Here is a 25,859-nt window from a genome sequence, read left to right on the forward strand (position 1 = left end):
AACGCTATTCAATTTGATCATTTCTGAGCAGATTGATAATATTTTCATCTCAAAGATGGAGTTCTGAGAGTTTGCATTCAGTTTTGAAGCATCAGCAACTTTCAGTACAGAGGCCACACAAGTTTTCTAATCTTATTTTATTCAGTTTCTCTACTGGTCTGACTCTGATTAGAGGTTGAAATAAAATTGAGATTCTTCTATGCCTTGATTATATTAAAGTATTTCTTGTCTCTCTTCTGGCACAGCAGCAACTACAAGTAAATTAATTGTCATAGAGTTGTAGCAGAGCAGCGCTCGTGTTCTTTGAGGTGGCTATTATACTAGATTTCCAGATGGTTGAGTTTTATTTTTTTAATATACTCAGCCTCACTTCGTAAATACATTTTCACAAGGGTACAAAAATCCAATGGAGAAGTGCATGTTTCCAGGTGTGCTCATATGCACATAAACAACTTCAATTTTGGGATCCAGCAGGGGACACATAAAACAAAATAAGTAAAAAAAAAAAAAAAGTTGCACATAGAGTAATTTTAATCCATTCCATTTTTAAATACCACAATAAATTTAATTCTCACAATAAATTAAATAGCCATATTCAGTTTACAAAATAGAATTACTTAGTGTGAAACCAGTATTTACAATAATATACATATGTACATGACATTTCTCTTTGTTGACATAGAACATGGAAGTAAAAGGACGTGACTTTCCAATGTGTAATTGACATGCTACAAGTGACACCATGGTCTATACGAGAAAACAATAGTGCAAAATCACCACAGGAACTTTGGAACAATGTCAATTTTATGAGAGAAGACATTCTTTTAAATCATAAGAAAATAGTATTTTCTGTTTTCATGGCACCAATTCAGCATCTGAATTAAAGAGCCAGCTTTCCCCCAGAAAAGAATGCATAACTGAATCCTCTGCTTCCTGAAGGTTCAAAGCCATTGGTACATTTTCACACATTAATCTTTTGGCTTAAATCTATGAAAATGGCGGGTGACAAATTCTGACTCAAAGGAAGACTCTTTGAAAATAGCTGAAGTCACTTTCCCCTAATACCACCACCTCTTCTTTCAGTAAATAGCTTAAAAGATGCAACTATGCAGACAGCAAATTGTTTTTTGTAAATTTTCAGTAGAAAAGGAACTGATCTTATATTTGGTCACACACTGAGTATGTACAAGTATACATGGAAAAACGACTTGTATAGTTGTGTCTAGGAAAAGTGCATATTTTAATCTAGAGGAGACACTGTGTGTCTCCAGGCACAACACATAGTGTTGTGTGACATTATTTTAGGGCCAGTTCAATGTCCTCCCAGTGATCTGGTAAAATTTTTGATTAAAAGGGTGAAAGAATTTGCGCAATTTGGTAATGACAGAGGGGTCCACCTCTGGATGAATGCGCCCCTTGCTGCCAGCCAGGCACTTATTAAAGATAATGTTAAATCTCAAGCAGTAAAACCCTCTGGTAGCATTGAAATATAAATTGTATTGACTTATTCTTGGGGGAAGATTTAGGAACTTCTCTACGAGCTGAAGTTCTGGCAGAGGTTCCGTGATGAGGCGATCTCCATCGACAATGTGAAATTGCTCGATTGGAAAGTATTTCAACCATCTTTCCAGATGTTTGGTGTAGATGCTGGTCCTTACCGCTTTGTATTTTGTGTTCACTTCGCAGGTATTAGGGTCAATTGCCAGCTTCTCAAACTTGTAATAAGTTTTATTCTTCCTCTCCTTCCCCTCTAGCACCTGAGTATAATCAGAAATAGCTCTTGTGGTTGGTTCCCTGACAATGATCAACAACTTGATGGATGAGTTCATTTTGTAAATCCTTTCCGGAACCTCCTCTGTGATAAAATATGCTGGGCTCTTTTCAATTGTGATTTGCTGAGGGTAGGAAAAAGGCATCTTTTTCCGATACCACTCAATCCCCTTGGCATAATTCTCATCATTGTCAAAAAAGTGGATTTCTTGAGAGGCTTTGACCACTGCCGGATGGAGATTCAGCATCTCAAGCAGGGCCCTCGTACCTCCTTTCCTCACCCCAATGATAATGGCCTTGGGGAGCTGTTGGACCAGGTCATGAAGGCGAACCTGCTCCTTGGAAGCATTGCCCTTCCGGAACTCGTGCAGCAGGCCACGCTTAAACTGCAGGGCACGGAGAGGGAATTCAGCCTGCCCACGGGCTCCGAATCGGCCTTCAATGGGGCAAATGGGTTGTAGCCTGCAAGTAACAGAGAGACGCTTTAAGAAGTTCATTACAACTAACTTCTCATTTTTCCTGATTCTCTAGTCAGAGTAAGACTAAATGCATAAATAAAACCACTGTTTCTCAGCCTGATGCAATCCATAATGAACATATGTTTGAGAAATTTATTTTAAGCAACACTGTATTAAATGGAGCACATATAATTGATGGGATTTTTTTATTAGTGTTCCTTAAAATTTTTATTCACCAGGCACTTAATTGACTACGGCCTGTACTTATGTTCACAGTACAGGACAGACAAGTGACACCAGTCATACTAATAGCCTTTTAATAGCTCACCAGTTAATATCATTTAGAAAACATGAAACATGGAAGATTATAATCTTTAGCTGGGAGACTGAGGCCAGCCTTTTGGGTTTCGAATGGTATTATTTTTTTGCAGTTCAGCAGCACTCATATAATATGAAAGGAGGTCCCAGTCTCTGCCCTTGGGTATTTGCATCACCAACCTAAGAAATCCCAAAATTGGCACTTGCTAAGCTTTTCATTTTATGAGAATTTCTGCTGTTGGCCTTAGGGACAGCTAGATGAGTACTATATTTCTTCTGCCTCTCTTTTTCTTTCTATCTAAAGAGGTCGCGGTCATGTTTTTACTTGGCTGAATGTAGGAACAAACCCAATGCCATCAGCAAGTGCTGTATATCACCTGCCACACTTGGGACCAGAAATCAACAAGACCTTGACAGGGCCAGAAACCTCAGGTCCTCATTGCCAAGTCCGTTTAAATCAGGGACTCAAGCTCAAGAAACAAGGGACGCAATAGATGGAGCCAGAAAGGAGGATTTCCACTTCAATTTTGCCTGAAATAATGCGTTTCTCAGAGAGAAAGGTGTAGTGACAATCACAATGATATTCGCGTAGAGTGACTATTTAATTTCTCATGGCCAACATATATGGTTAATAAATTGAGTATACCTTTTGGGTGTAGTCTGGAATTGAACTCAAATTCATTATAATTTTTCTAAGTTTATCTGATAAGACATTTTAGCCATCTTGGTAAAGGGTGTGATATTAGTAAAATGGCTGTTAAACTAATTCCTTCCACTGAAGGTTCCAGTTATCCTAATAATTTGGAGTCTATGTCTCCCTTGCTATGGCAATGAGGCTCTCTCTTGCTTTTCCCAAGAGACTCTATTGTACCTTTCTTATCTTTTGTAATGTTTATAATTAAAGGGAGTAGAGAAAAACCTCAGGTCACGCCAATGCATTCTGCAGAACTGAGGAGAAAGGGCTTGGCCTGTGCTCTGTTTTAAACAGCTATCTATCCTAATGCTTAAGGAACAATATAAACATATTTTACTTTTTTGTGGGGCTTGTCTTTTATTATTCTAAAAACAATTCATGTTCATTGTAGAAAACATGAAAATATGGACTACTATAAAAAAAACAGGGTATACCACAGTTACTATTTTAGAGAAACATGAAATTTTTTTAAATAAATTTGTTAACAGGATTAATGCTAGAGCTGTAAATGGAAGATATAAAAGTAGCAACACATACATAGTCAAAGATGTTTTTAATTGTGACATTGATTGAGATATCATAAATTCATTGAGAGCTATCCTTGGGTTCTGTTTGAAAATTAAGTGCTAATTCCCTAAGCCTTCCATTGATTGTAATGGATGGACTGCTTTCCTATGCATGTACAATGATGTTAGAGTCAACCTTGAGAGAATTGAGAAAATAGTCCATCAACTCCTTTCCTGTAGGACTTGATTCTCTCGAGGAACCCTGGCTGAGAGAGGTGGCAACAGATTGTCTCTGCCATTTGGAGCTAGAAAGGAATTTCCCTACCTCTAGGAAGGGCCATTTTCCTTCTTTTCTTCCTTCCTCTTTCTACCTTCTACCTTAGGAGCTCATATCCTGCAAAACAATTGCTTTTGGGACTCCTTAACTCAAGATAGGAGAAAATATCATCTTACTCCCACTTCCTGAAGAGTAGATTCTGCGCATGGACCTCAGACCAAAACACATGGAGTTTTAGGATTGAAAAGGACAGTAGAAGTAACTGAGCTCAGCCTCCTACCCAGAGAGTGGGGTCTTCAGTTACTAAATAGGCCAAAGTAGGAATGTGTCAATTTCGACATAATCTGCTTAAACTCTCAACTGACATCTTTTGAGAAAGCCTACCAAACAATCCAATTCCTTCTAAAAGTTATGCCATTAGAGACGATAGATCAGGTTAAAAATGAAAAGAATCATCAACTAAATAACTAATGCATTAATGATTATTAGATCAATTACTCAATAAAAAGCAAATATAATAATTGGAAGCTAACTAAAGACATTGCGGAGAACTTGCTAGAAAAGTATTTTTTGTGGACACAGGACAATGATATCACCTCACGGCTTTTCACTAATCACTGAGCACTACTTTTTGGGAACAGCTTGAAGTCCTTGATAATCTCTGGATTATACCATTTCCCATTGTTAGCAACTAGTGAGTAGAAAGTTTACTCAGGAATTTTAAATTGAAAAACATCCAAAAGGGTTCACTTTATTTGTCAAAATTGACACTCGCTGAAGGAAAATAAAGACCACTGCTAAATTATTTGTTAAATATCCCAGGTGTAAGATCTATAGATTAGAAAAGGAAAACTGTAAGGAAGATATTTTCATTTTAAAGTGTGGTTTCATTTTCATGGAAGATTAAGAATTGAATGCCTGGAGAACATACTTTATAGTCTTTCCAGTGCAACAGTTAATGTTAAAAGGCAAACAAGGAAGCTTCATGTTTCAGAAATTCACTTCTCTATCTTTAATAATCATACCGGATGTGGGACAGCACAGAGGTATTCAATGTGAAGCCAGACGACATCGCTGGGACTTGTGCAGGTCTAGCACCTCTTTACTGTTTGCTTATTTAATAGAGCCAACCCCTAGCTTTGTAAATTTCCTCTCCATGGATTTTCTGTTGCTTTCTGGGCACTTACTCTGAATAGCAGCTTCCTGGTCTGGTACATTCAGATCCTGGAAACCAGAGCTAATTAGCATAGTTAAAGCTCCCCAAGCCTGCAGCCATCTTTCCAGGGCAGTGTATTCCAAACTTGAGCTCCTTTACAGGCTTGAACATAATTTTAACTTTCCTGGTAGCACATTAATTGTTCACTCATAAATTTCAAAATGAAGATACATAAATACATCATTGCTATTTTGCTAGAGGTCAACAACCAGATGCACACAGTGAGCTCTATAAAATGATATTTTTACTGTACACGGCTTTATCCCTTCTCTGAAAACAAGTGTCAATGCACACAGAATAAAAATGATCTTGACGACAACCTTGGTTTGAGCAACTTGGATCTCTTTCTTTTAAAGATTTAATAAATCAAAATCAATACTGCAGAAAAGCATGCTTCTTGGGAATTTTGAAGGAGGAAAACAAAGGGATAGACTTAAAATTATGTCCTAAGGCAGTATCAGTCAAGAGACACTTAAAGTCACATGGGCATAAATATGTATTTAATCACCTACCTATCCAAGCTCCCAACTCTGGCGACTAGATACAGGAGACTCCCAACAGCAAGGCTTCCCAGCACCAGGAGCTTCTGTCTCAGCCACGCCTGCTGTTTGAATAGCATGGCCCTCCATCAACCTTCAGGACTTCTGCAGCCTGAGAGATGGGGATAGAAAGGGACTCATCAGCAGTCGTCTCATATAGGCTCTGTTGATGGTCACAAAGCCAAGCAGGGGTGGGAATACAGGTGATTAAGTGATGCCACATGAAGAACAGCCATCGTACCCACCTTGACGATGGTAATGGTGTAACGGATATTTAGCAAAACTTACTTTCTTTTTCCTGGCCCATGTTATAAGATCAAATACTAAACCAGGGGGAAGATACTACTGTGTTTCCCTGAAAATAAGACCTAGCTGGACAATCAACTCTAATGCATCTTTTGGAGCAAAAATTAATATAAGACCCAGTATTATATTATATTATATTATATTATATTATATTATATTATATTGACCTGGTCTCATAGTAAAATACGACCCAGTCTTATATTATATAAGACCTGGTCTTATAGTAAAATGAGACCAGGTCTTATATTAATTTTTGCTCCAAAAGACACATTAGAGCTGATGGTCCAGCTAAGCCTTATTTTTGGGGAAACACGGTAACTACGTAGACAGAACCTGCTAGGCAATTGTCAAATGAAATTAAAATGCATACATTCTATAGGTATGGGTGTACATATATGTATATATCTATTGTTGTTAATTGCTCAAAAAATACTGATAAAATGAGCAACGTGAGGTTTATCAGCAGGGTAACTAGTAAACTGAAGGCTCTGCTCCAGAATAGCAGGATGGATGTAGAAATTAAAATCCCAGCTCAGTTGAGTTATCCTTTGGGGCACAATAATGACATAGTTTACTTACATGTTTCTGTTTTGTTTTGTTTTAGATGTGAATGGAGGAAGGGGGTAAGATCAAAAGCTATTTCTTTATTTACTGAGGTTATCAGTGGGTAATTACTAGGACCTCCTGTTTGAGGACAGTAACTCTAAGTCACCTGATGTTTCTCTTGAAATTCTCTGTCCATTTCTGAATTGGACCGACTGATTCTGAAAACATGCTCAGACTAGATGCACCTGCTATGTGACCCCTTCTGGCTCTCAATGAATTTAAACATATTTGGTGATATGGGTCTTGCTCTTACATCACGACAGAAGCTTACCTACAAACTTTGTATAATACTCATAACTGAAATAAGGCCAGCTGAGGAGTGTAAGTCTCTACTAGTGCTATTATTAAATTTTGGAGAAACATGCAAGCTTCCAATCCAGCCTTTCTTATTAAAAATAAATCCAAACCCTCTTTCAAGATAAGATAATTTGCTTCTTATTGAAACTCAAAATAGAAACCCGAGAAAAGGGACTACAGCAATGGGTAATAGTTAGAAATTGTTTTGCTGTAATTATGTCTCTATATTTGCTATGTAAAGATTTTCTCCATGCAAAAGGGATATACTAGGATTGACTGATCTATTCATTTTCCTCAAAAGATTACTGAGCATGAATAGCGTTTCTGGCTATTCTACTAGGTTTATCGGGGACTCCAAAAAAGATCCTGAAGGAGTTTTAGAATTTGTAAAACTAATGATGTGATTAGGGAATCGTGAAACATCCAAAGAATGCAACCTAATTTATGATAATGTGTGAATAAATGTTGGGGAAAGAAAATAAAGGAAATGGTCAGTGATGTGAGCTCCATAGGAGTTCCTTTTTTTTTGGGGGGGGGATGTAGTGCATGGTGCATGATTTAGTGAGGATGCTGTAGGGGAGTATCCCAAAGGAGAGAGATAACAGCAGCATTCATCCAACACACAGCCAACAAATATTTATATGCCTATGTACTTGATTCTGTACTGGGTACTGTGGGATAGCAGCCAGCATGGGAGTCTATAGTCTAGTGCAGAAAACACATTAAACCAGTAAACAGAATTCACACATACTTACAATCTGTAATAGCAATGCAAATTACAGGATGCAGTGAGAAAGAGTCACAGGAGGAACCTATTTCAGTCCTTCCTGAAGAAGTGACACTTGGGCTGACATCTGGAACATGAAGAGCAAAGTGGGCAGGCGTAGGGTAACGTGGGTTTCAGGTAGAGAAATCAGCGTTCGCAAAAGTACTGAGAAGGGAAAATGCTTGGCTACTTGGAGAAGTCAGGAGAGGCTGGAGTGGCAGGGCACAGGGATTGAGGGGGATAGAAAGAGCTAAGAGCAAAAGTAAAAAGGAGGTAGTAAGGATCTTTGCAGGGTCTGGGGGAGTGTGTAGTTGACTTGGTACGGCTTGTCTTGTGTGTAGGTGTAATGGGGAAGAAAAAGGGGAGAAAAATGAGGTGTATTGAAGCCTACTATGTGGCAAGGACATTGTCCAGGCGGTATTTCAGGAAATTCTCAGAAAAACCCTATGAAGCAGATATAGTTATCTATGAAGCTCAGATAATAATGTTCTCTACCTTGCCTGTGATCACACAACTGGCAGGTAATGTGACAAGCAAAGGCATGACTTACGTAGGGTGATTCAGGGCTTTGCTGGGAGTCACTTTCCTACCTCTAAGTTGATGTCCGAAGTCCTGAATGAGAGGCACATGCCTTTAGCACATGGCTCTCATCCCTGCTGAAACGCAAACACTGCAGCAAGATGCAGAACAGCGTGGCAGAAGGAAAAGTGGGCCGCAGTCCCCTAGTCAAATTCTCCACTTAGTAACTCTGTGATCTTGAGGTGGCCACTTAGATTCTCTGGGCCTTTTGTTCTCTACCTATAAAATGGGGGATAATCTCTGACCTCCCCATCCACAGGGCTGTAGTGAGAATGAACAAAGGTTTCTACAAGTGACATTACTATACAAAAGTTTATTAATAATGCAGACTAACATACGGGATGTGTCATTTGTAAGTGTGAATGAATTTAATGTACATTCATGAAGAGTATCAGAGAATGAAAGCTATCATGTGGTGGAAGAGGGTCAGCTGCAAATGGGAGAAGTGGGAAAAGTAAAGGTAAAATGTGCTTGCTCCACGGCCCTTCTGAGGGTCACCAGCCTCGTACAGAGGAGCAACATGGAGGGAGGCTGGGAAGTTACCTGGCCTCCTTGGCTATTCAAACGCAGCACCCACACTCTTCTGCTCAGAATTATACTACACAATGCTTGTCCACTTTCACCAGCTCATCAGTCCATCTGCCTTTAGCTACAGTTCACCCTGTAAGGTCTGGGCTGTGTCCCAGTTCCTGTGGAAGTCCCCTCCAGCTGATGCCTCAGTCCACTGTCATCTACCTCCACTGAATTCTTGTTCTTGCAGGCAGAACCAGACAGTCATTCCATTGTTCATAAGTGTTAGATTTGTGGTAGCTATTACCTTATTCTGTGTGTAAAACTACCCCTCCTAGCAATGGGCTAAACCTATGAATTGACTTAGAAGGACGAGAAAGCTAACTGAAAGGCAGTGAGCCCAGACTCTGTCTGCTTTGCTCTATAAGCTAGTGGTTCTCCATGGTGAGCTTGCCGAGCCTTTAGAAAACACACACCTGATACCAACCTCAGAAATTCCAATTCAATGGGTCTGTATTAATTGCATGTCTGTATTTTTACAGTGGAGTGAATGATACACAAAACTTAAAATAATTTTCTACTGTCTTTTTCTTTTTCAGTTACCACAGTCAGTACACTTGCTCCTTAATTTCTTCTTGCCTTGTCCTGTCAAGGCACTTAATGCCTCCCTTAATTCTTAACATTTGGTATGTCTCCCTGTTCATTTCCTATGGCCCATACAGTCTGATTAACTTTCCTAATACAAGTTACTTTGTCCCTCATCTGCTTTTGGTTGTTCACTGGATCAAGTCCAATCTCTTCCCCTTGAAGGCCCAGGCCCGTCCTTCTGAGATCACACTTTGAGTGGTTAGTTTCATTCCCTCTTATTACTCATGCACATCGGTGTCTGTACTATTCAGACTGGCCTCTTTACTGCTCTCCATACCCTTTCACTCTCATCTCTATGCTTTAGTCATCTCCCTCACTGGCCTTCAATCTTTCCTATGTCTCTTTCTTAGAGACTTCCACATCCTATTAATATCTTCCTGGGGAGGGTGATCCCGGTGGATGTGGAATTTTGGGGAAAAAACTCTGACCACTTCCCATTGGTGGGTAGTAAATGGCTGGGTACATTGTGAAGATACTTACAGGACCAAAGGGTAGTAGCTGGGCTTAGGGCTAACACTTGCATGTAGGGGGTGAGTGAAGCTATAAAGTGACCTCATGGCTGAACTCTGATCCAGGGTGGCAGGCAGGAAAAAGAAGGAGGAAAAAAAATCACTGAAGATGTGAAGGCTGCTAAGGAAGTAGTTCAAGATATAGGAGAATCTCACAACAAAGCTAGCAAGCCTTCTACTGCAAAGCACATGTCATCTGGTAAACCTTGTATTTATTAAACCTGACTGAATATGAGGTCACTATTTTTTCTACTTCCACTGAGGATCTTTCATTCTCAAAGGCTCCAATAGTCCACCTATAGACTCTCCCTTTAAGATAAGCCCAGTTATTATCATGGAGGTTTTGCTCTGTAGAATACACTGCTACTGCCAGTTTGGCCTCTTTATGTCTCAGATGCTTTAAATACACCCACGGGGCCTCTCTCTTTGGGAGGCCTCGTTTCTCCAGCCTTTTGTGTGCAGGACTGGCTTAACTCCTTACATTGCCTTCTCTACTTATGTCAGGCCCATTACACCCTCCAAAGCATCCTCATGTCCACTATGCCACTCAGGGCAACTACAATTTTTATATTAGATCTCAGCTAATATGACTGAGTTGTCCATGGTGAAGTACAAAGACTGGATTGGGAGTCAGAGACCCCGAGTCACGTTTTGGTTTAAATTTTGTAATTGAAATTTTCTGAATTTTGGTATTCTCATCTGTAAAACAAAGACAATGTCTATCTCACAGGGTTGTCATGATATAAGCCTTAAGTCAGACTCTGGGATAGAACTTTATGAACATTTGGGCACTTTTAAAAAATTAAGCAAAATTAATATTTTCAGGAGCCTGATAAATTTGTTCTTACAATTCATTTTCAAGAGAAAAACAATAAAATAATTGTAGTTTTCATTAATCGTATAATTGGATTATGAAAAATATAAGTCCATTTTCAATACAAATAACTTTTAATGGAAACTCCTGTTAAACATTAGAATGCCAGATGGCACAATTACCAAAAACAAAAACAAGAAGTTAACGCTTATCTTGCTAAGCTGCAATCCTTGGAATTTTTGAGAAATGAGGAAGACAAACCCAGTAGTTTCTAATGAGCTTCTCTAGGACACAGGAAATGAAATCTTATTCTGTTTTGTAATCAGTCTCAGATTACGTGCTAAGAGACAATATCTTAGCAGCTTCTGAATAAACCTTGCTCGGGAAAAACCAAAGATACTCAGTTAGTTAAATATTCAAGATACCTCTTTGGTTTTCTACAACATCGTGAAGTACTCTAGTGTCTACTAGGATGAAGTCTTAAAAACTGGTAATTGTTGCCTTCGGTCCAGGAATATAAGCTAAGGAGAAGCCACACCAACCAATCCTTGTGGACACCACTGTAAAACCAGGAGGGTTAACTCTTACACACGGGAAGGTTAACTACTCCTCTAACACCAAAGCGCCTTCCCTTTATCTCTACCAGCTTTAATGCATATCTTAATAATCTTTCTTTAGAGAAATCATACTGGTAATAGGCTATTTATATAAAGTGAAAGTTTTAAAAAAGTATATTATTTCTTTTTATTAAAAAAAAGGTTACAGACCTACAATGACATTTAAGCCCTCCTTCAGCTCCAGTTTTTAATCTCTAAGTAATTTTCATTTTGTGTTCCAAGAACAGCATAATTATAGTTTTTCCAGATTACTAAAGCTTTAATAGACATGGTAACTTAGCTGAACAAAGCAGAGTGTCTAAATAACAGAGTATGTTGCCAGAAGCGACAAATTGTAAAGACATCTGGCTGTTTCTCCAAAGCAGCACTAAGCAAAGAAGAAAATGATTCCCAAGCTGAAACAAGAAATAAGGGAATTCAAAAATAATAATAATAAAGACACATTCGAATGCCGCTCAAAGATTTGTCGACATGGTTACAGCAAGCCCCTGGTACCAGTAAAAACAATAATAGACACAATAGCGGCAAAGTTCATTAAAAATGACTGAACTTTTATAGCAGAATTATTGCAAGGAAATAATAACTGTCTTTTGAGTATTAGCTCATTTATCTGAGCAACCGCCTTATGAGGTGGACAGGAACTATGTTTATTGAGCACTAGGCTCTCTGTTACTTTCTTCCACATTTATTATCTCATGTAATACAACAGAACTGTGAAATATTATCCATTTTATTTTTTCTGATGGAAACAAGAGCCGAGAGATGAGCAGATTATTTACCCAAGGGCATGTTTTTGGGAAATGCAGAAGGATGATTTAAATTCAGAATTATCTGACCCCAAAGAACATGGCCCCTTGATTGCAATGCCACTCATAGAGCTTTGGATGCTCACCTGGGAGACTCTTAATAAATACTTGTTTATTGATTGATGAGAGCAGACAAAACCACTTAAGTCCAGCCAAATTACCTGCCATTGAACCTGGAAGTAGGGGATGGGGAGGTGAATAAAAGAGTAAAAGAGAAAAATTCTTTCCATGGAGGGGCAGGTAAAAGGGGCCATTTGGGTGGTTTGAACCTGATAAAAGGAAGGAAAAATATTAATTAGCAATGATAATAATAACAATAATAATAACAATAGTGAACAGTAATGTTTTTACAGAAAGATAATGTTTTTATAATTTAAAAAGTGGTTTTTCACAGTCATCAGGCCATTTATAATTAAAATCAGCCAGAAGGATAGGAACCCCACTTGTTCTCCTGATAATTCAAGAACTTTCTTTTTGATAGCTTTTATAGTAGGTGATCAAAGTAACACTGGTTTTGAATGTCACTTGGTTCAGATCTCCGTAAGATCTTGGTTAAATCCATCAATCACCTCTCATTATAACCCCCTCATACTCCAGCCCCCCCCCCCCACTATCTCCACGAATGGCTCTCCTTCTGCCCACTGCATCGCACAACCCAAAAACCTTGGAGTCCTTCATCCTCGGTTTTATTCCTTCCCTAGCATCTAATCAGCCAGTAAAATGCTATCTCCAAAATACTATTAGAATCCATCCACCTACTTGTCTGCACTGTCATTTGTGACTGCCTTGGTTCACGTCACACTTTCAGAATGTTATGGGCCCCTAACTGGTCTCCCTACTCTCAGTTTTGTCGCTGCCTCAATTTATTCTCTATGCTGATGCCAGAGTACTCTTTCCAAATGGAAATTTGATCATGTCGCCTTCAGGCTTAATATAGTTTAATGGGTCCCTATCATCATTCACATGTTTTTAAAAGACCTTTTACTCTTTTCCAAAGCAGCTTCACACAACCCCCAATGGCTAAATGCACAAATTTCAGCACACAAGACAACTTGTGGTTCTTTTGAATAGGCCACAGTCAGTTTTGCTTCAGGGCCAGAAGCATAACATTTCCATAGCCTGAAAAAAAATATCTCTGTGCCATTGATCAGGTCTGGGACACCAATAAAGGTATCCCAATAGGATACTAATAGCCTTTCCCATAGCGCTGCTATTAGGAGTAAATGAGCATATCAAGTAATTAGAACAGTGCTTGCCTCATAGTAATATTCAGTAAATGCTGGCCACGTCTAGTAATGCTTTCCTCTCCCCTCCTCCAGGCTTTGGTTTAATTCCTGTCTTTTAGATCTTAGGTTCCTTGGGAAAGTCTTTCTTAATCACTCAGGCTGGCTTACATGATCCTTCTATGTGTCACCACAGCGTGCTTGATTTAATTCTATTGAAACTGAACTGTAATTGCCTGTTTACTGTGTGTTCCTCTAACTAGAATGTTAAGTTCCATGAGATTAAGGACTGTGCCTGTTCATTGCTGTATCACTGACATTTAGGGTCACAGATGCTCAGGAAATAACTGCTGAATAATCAAAATAGTTGGATAGAATGAACTTTGACTATCCTAATAGCTATGGCATCTGGATACCACATCTCTTTAAGTAGGTAACAGTATCTTTGTATAGTACTTTGATTTATGGAGCACAATATAATTGACTTCATTTTTCCCACCTTTTTATTTTGAAAAATTTGAATACATAATAAGTAATGATCATAATAATAACAATAATGAAAAGTAATGTTTTTACAGAAAGATAATATATTTATAATTCACGCAGTATTTTTTAAACTAAGTTACCTGCTATTTGACCTTGGGTAAAGCATTTAAACTTCTTGCTCTTCTGTTTTTTCACCCAAGAAATACAGGGCTTTGAAATGGTTGAGTTCAGCAATCCCTCCTGGGTCTAACATTCTCTTATTCTAAGGGATTCCACCAGATTAGCACTAAATGAGTGTTCTTATATTGAGAGATTCATGTACAAGGAAGTAAAGGCAACTGCAGTGGGTGGGAAATTAGTGCCCGAGGTAACTCTCAACTTTTAATTTCTTATTATCCCCTAGTTTTAAACAGTCTTGACCTCTTTCAGGATGGTTGTATCACATTATACTCCCTATTACTGTGAAAAACAATCCTCTCATTCTAAGATAGGAAATTTCCTTGAAAAGATACCGACACTTAGGAAAGAGTCTACTGATTAGCTTTCAATGTGCCCTGCTGTCAGAGAACCCAGAGGAATCACATTTTGAAAAAATTAACCAAGGGCAGCTGAGGAAAATTATCATAAAGAATTCACTTTTCTTCTATTATAATGATCACATAAGAGAGCTGTAATGAGAAAGAAACAAATGAAGAGGGGCACGAGAACAAGGGCATGGAAAGCAGTGTTCTGCACATGTCAAGTCGAATGCGAAGATAGGGGTGTAGATTAAGAGGAAAATGGACACCATTTGTTAGTAGATTAAGCAGAAAATGTATCAGTCAGGGTGCTCATAATTGATCTATCAAATCGCTAAGGAAGCTATTTAGCTCTTTGTTTCTTCGGTTAACCATGAAGGGTCAATGTTGGAACTGAAAAGGAAAAAAAAGTTGATAAATTATACAAAACTACAGAGTTTATTACTGCTCTGTGCTTAGTGCTTCTCCTCCTGGGAATTACTGTAGGAGCAGCTCTGAGCACATTCCAAATTTTCAAATGGGTTCTCGGTTTCTTCCCTCCATTCAGCTTTTGATATCATGCATACATAATTTATCACAGCTACCATTATTGCCTTAGCTTGAGTAGTCCTCTGGCACTCTATATGCAGAAGGATACTCATTTTGCATTTGTAATGACCAAACTTAAAAAGAACCAGTTAATTCTGCTTCTGTTCAGGGGTCTCATTTAGTAGAATGATGTCTTAAGGAAAGAGATGGGAACTGAATTTTATTTTGACATGGAATCCCAATTACTCTTAATCTCAGCATCTCATTGGTACATGAAACTAATGTTTCTCCTAAAGTTTCTTTTTACTTCATTAAATAGATGTTGGGAGTTTAGTAAATTTGTCCTGCTGGTGAGTTTCAGAAGCAGAATCTTTCACACTCTAATCCTGTTTATATAGAAAAGTATAAGTTGGAGAGGTAATAATTATACAGGTAATTAAGTTAATATACACGGTCCAAACAGATCATTCCGGTAAATTAGGCTCATGCACTTAAAGAGGTCAAGTTAACTGGATAAGTTCTTCCCTCTGCCTTGTATAGTTGAAGTCAATTATATAGTAATATTAGTTCTACTTGTCACACCCAGTAATAGTTGAATATATTTATTTTCAAATCAAGTGTAGTAACTACCAAACAGAAAGTCAACTTTTTAGTCTTATTTCTTATCTCACAAATTTTGTTTTTGGTGAGGACCAAAGAAATGGTGTGTGTGTGTGTGTGTGTGTGTGTGTGTGTGTGTGTGTGAATGTCTCTTAATGCCATAAAGAGGCTAAAAGTACAATGATTTTTTTATCATTAATTTTCATTGGATTGTAGTTCTCATTGTCCTCTGTCTACAATGTCTTTTTCTTCCCTTTTAATCTCTGTAACACTAAGCTAATATATTTCTTTTATAATGACTGAAGATGATGTTAATTTTTACATTAGACATTTTAAGTGAAGAATTAAACCATTAGCAGATCGATTACACAAAAATGTGAATGTACCATGTTCAAATTACTAAGTTAGACTCAGAAAATTCAACATGTGTAATATAAAATTTAAACAAATATGTACAGGTACAACCTAAAAAACTTTAGAGCAAGTTTTCCTGTAATGCAGTTAATCATCATAAAAACACAATTTTCACAGTAGTACCATCTGTGTGGCACTTTACAGTTTTCAAAGCTCTAGTTTAAACACCATTTTACTTGATTTTTACAACAAAGATATGAAGGACACACTACCTGTTTTACTGTCCATTCAAGAGACGAGGAAGCCAACACTCTTTCCAAATGCCTAGATCCACCTAGCTAATGACCAGCAGAGTTTAAAATAGAATCTAGCTATATTGACCTTGGTGTTTGTGGGAAAATTCATCCTCTTTCTATGAAGATTTGGATTAATTTTAGTACAAGGACTGGATGTTAATTATCAGTGCAAAACTAATCCTTGCATGCTATAGGTTTTGAAAGACTGCTAAAGTAATTTTTGTTCATGTATAGGACTTAGAAAAAATGAAAGAGGTATAAAGTAATTTGGAATGAACAATTGTTAATATTATTTTTCTCTCTCTGTCTGGTTGGATCATCAGTTCTTCACAGAAAAATATCCTGGAAGGATGAGGAGGATTATAATAGATTCATCAAGGGTAGAAAAAGAAAATAAAATCCAGTGAATAATTCCTGAGAATAACAATCATTATGCTAATGATAAACTCAAAACATTAACTCTAATCACCTCCTCCCAACTAGCATGTATATATTTGGTCAGGATTTTCATTTTAGTCTGTTTTTCCAACCCCTCCTAAATTAGGCATTGGTTTGTTATTACTGTTTTACACAATCCTTATTTGTTTAGAACTATCCATATTTATCAATATTGCCACTCACTATTCCTTTTTTATTGGTATCAGCTTTGAGATATAATCACATAGCATAAAATTCTCCCATTTGAAAGTGTACGATTCAATGGATTTTAGTATGCTCAGAATTGTACAGTCATCACCACATATTTTAGAACATTTCATTACCCTCAAAAGAAACACTGTACTCATTAGCAGTCATCCCCATGTCCCCATCTCTCCCTCCCCAATCCTAGGCAGCCACTAATCTACTTTCTGTCTCATTATTCCTTCTTGCATCTCAGCTCTTCCATTTTCCTTTTGCCAGAAGTAGAATTTCCTCCCATTCAGCAAACAAAAGCTGTGACATTTCAAATCAAATGCAGAAGTATTTTCTTCAATTTCTTCTCCTTCCCAAAGGAAAAAAATAGGTAGTGCTTGCTTTCTTTCACCTATTTTCTCTTTTAGGGTGATCTAATTACTGAAGGATTTGTTAGTTAATAAGACTAGTAGTGAATTAAAAATTAGTTTAAAAGAATAGATTACTAAAATCTTTGCTTCTGAAAATTAATCTTATTTTTTAAAAATGCATTTTAATGCATTTAGTGTTCAGCGAAAGCCCTCTTAGGCCAGCAGTCACCTCTCAAACATAAAGAACACAGGAGCTGGCAAAGTAGAGTTAGCACCCAGGAGGCAAACAACTTCACCAGGGGAATGTGCCTGGATGTAATAAAGCCCTCATTTATTGAGTGGTGGTAAAGAACAATGAAGCTGGGCACCAGATAAGGGTAGTAAAGACAGATTTTATTCAATAATATTACTACTGCAGCAGGGGAAAAGACTTCAGTATGGACTGAGCTCAACTCTGATGTGGAGAGGTGACCGAGTATTTTAAAGAGAGAATGAGGGAGAAGGAAAGAGGAAGAAGGAACAAGTAAGACCTCTAGCAGTCAGGGAAGTGGAAAATTACAAAAACTGGGAAGGAGTTGGTCACTGTGATTAAGCCATCTGGTCTTTGTTAATTGCTCTTATCCGGAGGAAAAAACAAAAACAAATACGTCTTATATCTTCAGGACAGGAGGTAGCTTGCAAATTAGAGCAAGGCACTCAGCTCAATGAGGTCCTTACTCTCCCAGAGGGACTGGGACGCAAGAGAGGAACAGCTTCCTCCCTGGGGGTTCGTATTCCAGGTCCTTAAGGAGACAGTTCTGGGTGGTAGGAGATTTATATCTCAAAGGGGCAGTGAAACGGTTTGTAATTATAAGTTTTCTAAAGTAACTGCTTTAAGAGGGAGTTCATGGCACTATGTCAGGTTTTGGCTGATAAACAGTAAATTCCTTTGGCAGCATCGAGCCATCTCAGGCAGGCATTTTAAGGGGGGCTGGAGTCTTCCCAGGGACATGGTCTTAGGCTGCTAGAAGCCATGCTAGACTTTAAGTTCTAAGTTTGTGTAAAGAGCAACTTCCAGGAACTGATAGGAACCTATGGCCAGCAGCCAAAAAGAATGTGGGGACCTCATTCCTACCACCACAAGGTACTAAATTCTGTCAACCACAAGAATAAACTTGGAAGCCAGTTCTTCTCCGGAGTCTCCAGGTACAAGCTCAGACAAGCTGACAGCTTGATTTCAGCCTTGTGAGACTCTGCAGAGAATCCAGTTAAGCCTACCTGGACTTCTGACCTACAGAGCTGTGAGCTGATAAATGGGTGTCCTTTTTAAGTTGCTGTATTTGTCATCATTTGTTATGAAGCTGCAGTGATTTTTTTCCCCCTGAAGCTTTCTTCTCACAGAATACTGAGTGCCAAACAGCAAAAGCTCACCTTCAAGAAATACATTGTACCCCTAACAATGCTCAAACTTTGAACGGAGACGATAATGCAAGTGAATTTGCTATTGGCAAGAAAAGGTCAATTTAGTGAAATGTCGAATACTTTTCAGTGAAAAGGCCGATCGTTATACCTGACACTAAGGCAGTACTCTGAGTTAGCATGTGCAAGCTATTGTCTTCATATTACTCTCTCAGAAACCGACCCCTCTGTGTCTTTTCCTCAAGCCAGAGCCATGTACCCCAATGCTCACTTGTGGGCTCCAGAGAGGCTTCTCTTTCCGATGATGATCCAAGTCTCTGTGGCAAACTGGAACACTGTGCATTTAGCTAAGTATTGACCTTCCCCCACCACCAATCTCTCCTTAATTACCTTTCCAGCTTCATTTCTTGTGGTATGTCCACAGAGACCCTAAATTTGGCAAATATTCATTTCTAAAACATGCCAGATAATTTCCTAATTTCCCTCATGCTCTTCCTTCCTCTCATGAAGCCCTTTCTTCTCTTTCCACTTATAGGAATTGTACTTACCTTTGAATATTCAGTTCAGATGTCACTTCCCCCCAAAATCTTTCCTAGATTCTTCCAGGCAGAATTGTATATTCCCTCTTTAGTGTTTCCAGGACATTCAAGAATAGCTTGGCTTTCTGTTATGTAAGTGCCCACTTTCCCCACAAAATATAGTTACTGACATTAAGGACAACCATTTACACACACACGCACACACACACACACACACACTCTGCTTGCCCCAAAGCCTGGCACAGTTCATTAGTAGACGTTTGTGAAATTGCGGTTCCTATCTAGTGAGATAAGGAAGATAATCAGGTGAGGCAAAAAAATAATTCTTCTTTTCCTTTACGTATATTAGTTGGCATATTGCACATTGCTTTCTTCTTCAGTTGGATTGTGCAGACTTGATATTTCTCCCAAACTTCTGTAATATGGGAGTCGACCACCACAGTCCATCCCAATCACTTCAAACTTGGATTATTTCATCAGGACCATCTCCCTGTCCTATGTTCATACTATTCCCACAAGCTGATACAGCTTTACATAGCCCAACCTCTTTCAGCTGCCAAAAATTGCTTTTACTGAATCACTCTCTACCTCAAAACCCAGTAGTGTTTCTCCATAGCCTAGAGCTGCGCTGTCAGTATGGTAGTCTCTAGTCACTAGCCTTTAGCAGAAGTTCAGATGTGCTGAAGTGTTAAATATCCACAGATTTCAGACATAGTATGAAAAAGAATATAAAATATCTCATTAATAATGTTTCCTATTGATTATATGCTGAGATGATATTGTACCTATATACTGAGTAAAAGGAAATATATGACTAAAATTAATTTCACCTGTTTACCATTTTTAATGAGGACACTTAAGTCTTACAATTATGTATGTGGCTTGCATTATATGTACTCTGTGTGACAATGCTAGCCAAGGTAAAAGTCCCAGCACCTGGATTGGGCATTATGATTCACATTTGGCCTCAATCTCTCATGTCTCATGTCTCACACGTGAAATGTCCATCATGGACAGTATTTTTTCAGAAGCCCTATTCTTATTCTTTTCCTCTGCCCACACTACTTCTTGTATGACCTTCTCTCCTTCCATTTTGCTCATCAAAATTTTATCACTTTTCCCAGGCTCATGTTAGCTCCTCTAGCTATAATAAGTCTTCTCTGATTTCAGCAACTGAAAGGATTTTTTTTTTCTAAAGGAAAAATTCTGATATATAATTATTTGTGAACATAATTTGTCTCCTCTATTACATATAAGCACTTAGAGAATAGGGACAATTTAATATACCTACATATACATCCACATATAGCATAATGACTTCCCTCAGTGACTCTCAGTGTGATGCATAGATGAATTCTATTTAGGAAATCGGTTATATACATGTATATGTGTATATATGTATAGACATGTTTATGTATGTATATATACAGACTATAAATATGATTTCATAATTTAATCAGAGGGAAAGACCTGCAAGAAGATTCTCTGAATCTTTGGAGGAGAATAAAGAATGAAAATCTGCAGAGAGGAATAAAGACTCAGAACATTAGAACTGGAAGAGACTGAGAAGGCATCTTGTCCATTTTCCTGTCACGGATTGAGTTCCAGCTGGAGAGGTTGAGTGACCCTTGCTAGGTGTAAGCCATGTGGGAGATATACTGCTCTATCTCTTGTGCTCTGGGCAGGACCTGATGTTTCAGGGGTCAGAACACATTGGTCCCATGAGTGAATGAATGAATAAATGAACAATGCAAAGTAAGTACACCTAGTGAGCTGATACTAGACTACAGATCTGATTCATAGAGAAGTGAGATTTCACTCTACCACTTAGTGAGGGGAAGGAACATTGGGAAGCAATAGGGAACTATGTTTAAAACATTCTTGTTAGCCAACTGTGAAATTAGCCACTCAACAGTTTTTATGACAATGGCATCTAGGTATCTGTGGATTTGGAAGAGTACATTACACTTTTCCGTCCTGTTCAGATGACCTCTTCCAAGTTGCTTTTTGTCTGCGTAGAGAGTATATACTTTCAGTAATTTTCAAAATAGCAGTGATGAATTTTCACTGGTTTCCCCCATTTTTTCTTGTCCTCGTCCTTTTTGTTCATTTATTTGTTGCTTGATATTTTATAGAGCACTTCTCTCACATGTATTACATCATGAAATTCTCAAAGAAAATTTATTAGGTATTATTAGCACTCCCACTTTGAAATGCGGAACTCAGAGAACTTAAATGATCAAACATCACACAGCTAAGACATGTCAGAGCTGTGTGTCTTCTGTATGTCTTCTATATTATTTCCAAATATTATGATTGCTTCCGTTATTTCCCATTATTACTTGTGAATAAGAACACACATTCATTATAGCTGGGGCAAGAGGTATTATTCATGGCCATTAAACAGAGGGAAGCCATTGGTCAACTTCATGACCTTAGTCTTACCAGCTAACTTCTTATTCGGAATATTCTCTTCAAAACACAACTTTTGGGATTTAACATGTGTGGAAAGAAAATAACCTTTCTCGTAATATTTTTTTTTTTTTAATCCAGTATTACAACAATTAGAATGGTTGCTAAATTGGCTCCCCAAAATTTTATATTAAGGATGCTCTTGCTACATTTCTGAAACTGGCAATGATGAGGAGATAGTTATTGACAATATTGGGGAACCCAATGCAGGTAGAATTCTCTCTCTGCTAAAAATTAGGAGACTTGTGAAAACTTCATGATTTTGAAATGTGAGGCTTAGGCTTTAATGATTTTTCTCTTTTTAAAAAGAAGGTGAAAAGAATACAGGCTATGATTTTAAACAGAATAGATAAATAGGACAAAATTAATCAATACATCTTAGTTGAGGTTGTTTACACAAGAGAGCTATGCATCTTACACATTTTCCATCTGTGTAAGGCAATTTGCTTGTTATTTAGATGTGACTGACATAATTTGACAATCTGGTTTATTAGTATACTTTGTAACTAATTGTATGTAAAATGCCAACAATATTTCCCCATCTATATCTTAGCAAGGGATCTTATTCTGAAGTGATAAATGAATGTCCCAGAAGTTCTCTCCTTTCTTTCCTCTGTTCCTCCTTTTCTCCCCTCTTTTCTTCCTTTGTGCTCTTATCTTGAATTTACTAATGAAAACAGAACTTAGAACATCAAATATTATGGGAAAACTTGTTGATCATGCATATTACCATGGGTTTACTACGTTCTACTTTTTTAATTTTAGGAAGCTTAAGTAAATGTCTACTATCCTCTTATTTTGCAGCCCGGCTTCCCCCATCCCCTTACTTCTCTTCTGGGTATGATGGACTGATTAAACAAGTGCCAATAAAATATAATGAAAATATGTTCCAAAATATGAAGACTTGTATATATACACAGTGGAATACTATTCGGTGGTGAGAAAAGATGATATAGGAACATTTGTGACAACATGGATGGATCCTGAGAGTATAATGCTAAGTGAAATAAGTCAGACAGAAAAAGCAGGGAACCATATGATTTCACTGACATGTGGTATATAAACCAAAAACGACAAAAGAACAAGACAAACAAATGAGAAACAGAAACTCATAGACACAGACAATAGTTTAGTGGTTACCAGAGGGTAAGGGGGGTGGGGGTGGGAGATGAGGGTAAGGGGGATCGAATATATGGTGATGGAAGGAGAACTGACTCTGGGTGATGAACACACAATGGGATTTATAGATGATGTAATACGGAATTGTACACCTGAAATCTATGTAATTTCACTAACAATTGTCACCCCAATAAATTTTAAAAAAAATATGAAGACTTGTATCATGAAATCCTTAGTGTTAAAAATGAGTGTATCTTAATAGGAAGAACCTATTAAAAGAACAAGAAGTAAATGATAATGAAGTCGTTTTGCTAATTAACCTGGATGTGACTGACATTGCTGCAGCTGAAACTAGGCAATAAAGTTGGCCTTCTTAGCAGAGTTCTGTTGAATCATAATCTCCTATTTCCCCAGTGTCCACATGTCTAGCTATTTCAGGAATGTCTGTATCAAGCTTTTATTACAAATGCTAATATTGAGTTATTTAGGGGGGAAAAGTGACACATACTTTCCATGTGAGGACAAAAAGTATTACTTTCATTTCAGAGGGCCTAATTATGACACCACTTTCTATTTTAGTCCTTATCTATTTTCTAATTCTTCAGGGGCTGGGTAGTATTTAACAATGAAACAAGCAGTGCTCCAGTGTGTAATTAAGCTTTTCTTGTAGGATTAATAAGTCATGTCTCATTAGCCCTACTGAACTAGAGGTGTTAATCTTCACCTTGGCATTCTAATCTTGAAATAAGTTTGTGGAACAAGTATTGAAGTATGTTGAACAAACAGTTTGATTAAAGCTACCGAGTCTTAAGATGCCAGTCTCATCTTACTGATTCAAAAGCATTTCCATATATAAATGCTTAGATGTGTCTTTTCGAATGTACTAAGCAATGGTCTGGAATGACCATCGGAGGAAGCCATCATCTTGGCCTTCCCCAGCAAACAAAGTAGAAAAGGCCTTTGCATTTTTTCTGATTTACCTGTTTCTGTTTATGATGGATTTTGTTGTGTTTCCACACGGGAATAAGCAATGAGGGCAGAGCTCAGCAGTCCTAGAGAACGCTTGTTAGTTTTCTGGTAAAAATGTGTAATAGGTTATGCTATCACATTCGCTAGCAACATTCTCTGAGAAGAGTGAGCTCAGTTTCACAATGACATGGCAGATGTCAAAACAATTCACTTCCAAACTCTTATTCAGTTAAAATCATCCCAGACATTTTTCTGTTTTCCAAAATGACAATGATTTAATAGGGGGAAAAAAAAAAAAAAAGCTCAGTGAAGAAGAAATTAAAAGCCAAGGGTCATCTCTTTGGTCCTCAATCACACCTTTGTAAAACTGAGAGCTGGGCTAGGCAGTCTCTCAGGTCCTTCCATTTTTAAGATTCACAATGCCATTAGTTTAGTGGTATAATCTGTGCCTACCTCCAAAAAGCCAGGCTGTTATAGTTTGTTGTTCTACCCTCAGTGCATCACATAATGCGTGCTCAACAAGTACTAGTTCAATGAATGAATGAATGAAGTCGGGCCTTTTAATGCATTGTATTAACAAGTGCTGGCTGAGTCTCTATGATGAGCTCAGCAGTGGGACGCCTCTTCTCAAGGAGTTCATAATATCATTGGGGAAATTAGCTTAAATAACCTGACACTTTGCAAACCCCCAGAACACTGTGATTAGTGGTGCAATGTATGAGGCATACTCCACAGATCAGAAGAGCTTAGAGAAGGCCAGGCAGATCTCAAATACAATTTGGCAGACGGAAAAATGAAAATAACAATAAAGTGGTTAAAATCAATAAATATGTGTACACTTGCTAGATGTCAGGCACTTCATATTATATATATGTAATCATATTTAACCTTTATTACCACCATGAGATTGGTATGATTATCCACATTTTACACATAAGTGAACTTGGAGAAGTTCAACAACTAATCTAGAAGGTCACACGGCTAACAAATGGTAGGAGAGAAACTTGAACCCAGTGCTGACTGGCCTTAGAATCCATGATCCTCCACAAGCACCCAGTTACCTGGTGAAGGGAACCAAAATTTTGCCACCGCGAAGCTGCCTTTTTGGGATATTGATTTAATGTTGTTTATTAAGAAACAAGACTCAGAAAGAATCTTTGATCCTCCCCTTTCCCACCTAAGATATTCAGATGGAAAGGTCTACTCTAGGAAGGGAATCTTAGGATGTTGTCTTAGCCTAATTTGAATAGAATACAATAAATAGAGGGCTTCAGGCAGGGGCCTGTAAGCTAGATACCCCATGCATCCCATTGTTTATGAGGTGCCCAGCAAGAACTTGCCTGCTGTGTAGGTTCTCCTCTTCCTCAACTACCTGTAAATCGCCCATTCTCACTTTTGAAATCTAAGACCCAATTCCTCTCCTTTCCTTCTTGGTCCAAAATGTCATATGTACCCCATGTTGCATCACTGTCATTGGAATTTTCATGCTTATGTGAATTCCCCATGTATATATATTAAAAATTTGATTTTCTCCTGTTAATCTGTCTCTGTTAATTTATTAGCCCAGCTAGAAGAACTTAGAAGGTGGAAGGAAAAGTATTTTTTTTATTTTTTTTAAGCTTCCACAGTGGGTAGGAAGTACACTGGCTCATGGGTGAACCTGGGTCTCAGGTAGAATACTGGCTCGCTTATCAACCTGGTGAATATGCATTTACCTACCTCTTTGCTTGCCCATCCTGCTAGAGCCTGGGTAAATCCTCGTACGTAACTTCATGCCTCTTGCCCTCTGGGATTTTGTTTTCTTGGATGCTTTTTGTCTGCGCCTCTCTGCTTACGGTATTTTGACCCTTGATATTTATATTTGGCCAGGCTAACCAACCTGGGTTGACTCTGGGGATTTGTTTTGACTTCTAGGGTGTGATAACATCATTGCTCTTTTTGCCTGCTTTCTTCCAACCTTCTGGCTCTTCCGTGCCCCCTATCTTCTGAGTTCTGTTATGAGTACATCTTTTCTTTCTCCTTTCTAATATATACATCTGGCTTCCCCTCACTCTGTACCTGGGCTCCCCATCCTGCAGTGTCTGTCAGTGTGACTTAGGGCATGCATGATGACAGGGCATGGACAATCCAAGCAGAGG

The 25,859-nt window shown here is 38.1% G+C and overlaps 1 protein-coding gene across 7 annotated transcripts in view; it reads right to left on the reverse strand.

Moving 5' to 3' along the window:
- Positions 1–331: 331 nt before the first annotated feature.
- Positions 332–25,859, reverse strand: part of HS3ST5 (heparan sulfate-glucosamine 3-sulfotransferase 5) — a 248,115-nt gene continuing 222,587 nt past the window's right edge. For 5 of the 7 annotated variants that reach the window (XM_074333461.1, XM_074333460.1, XM_019742908.2 and 2 more), the window contains 2 exons: positions 5,752–5,890; positions 332–2,232 (listed from right to left, as the gene is read on the reverse strand). In XM_074333461.1, coding sequence (XP_074189562.1) covers positions 1,302–2,232; positions 5,752–5,858 — 1,038 coding nt within the window. In that variant the 5' untranslated portion in view covers positions 5,859–5,890 and the 3' untranslated portion in view covers positions 332–1,301. Of the gene's footprint in view, positions 2,233–5,751; positions 5,891–7,742; positions 10,174–12,322; positions 12,589–25,859 lie in introns of those variants that run through there. The other 2 variants (XM_074333463.1, XM_019742913.2) reach the window with 2 other exon arrangements.

This window comes from Rhinolophus sinicus, linkage group LG05 (genome assembly GCF_036562045.2).
Source record: "Rhinolophus sinicus isolate RSC01 linkage group LG05, ASM3656204v1, whole genome shotgun sequence".
Classification (NCBI taxonomy): domain Eukaryota; kingdom Metazoa; phylum Chordata; class Mammalia; order Chiroptera; family Rhinolophidae; genus Rhinolophus; species Rhinolophus sinicus.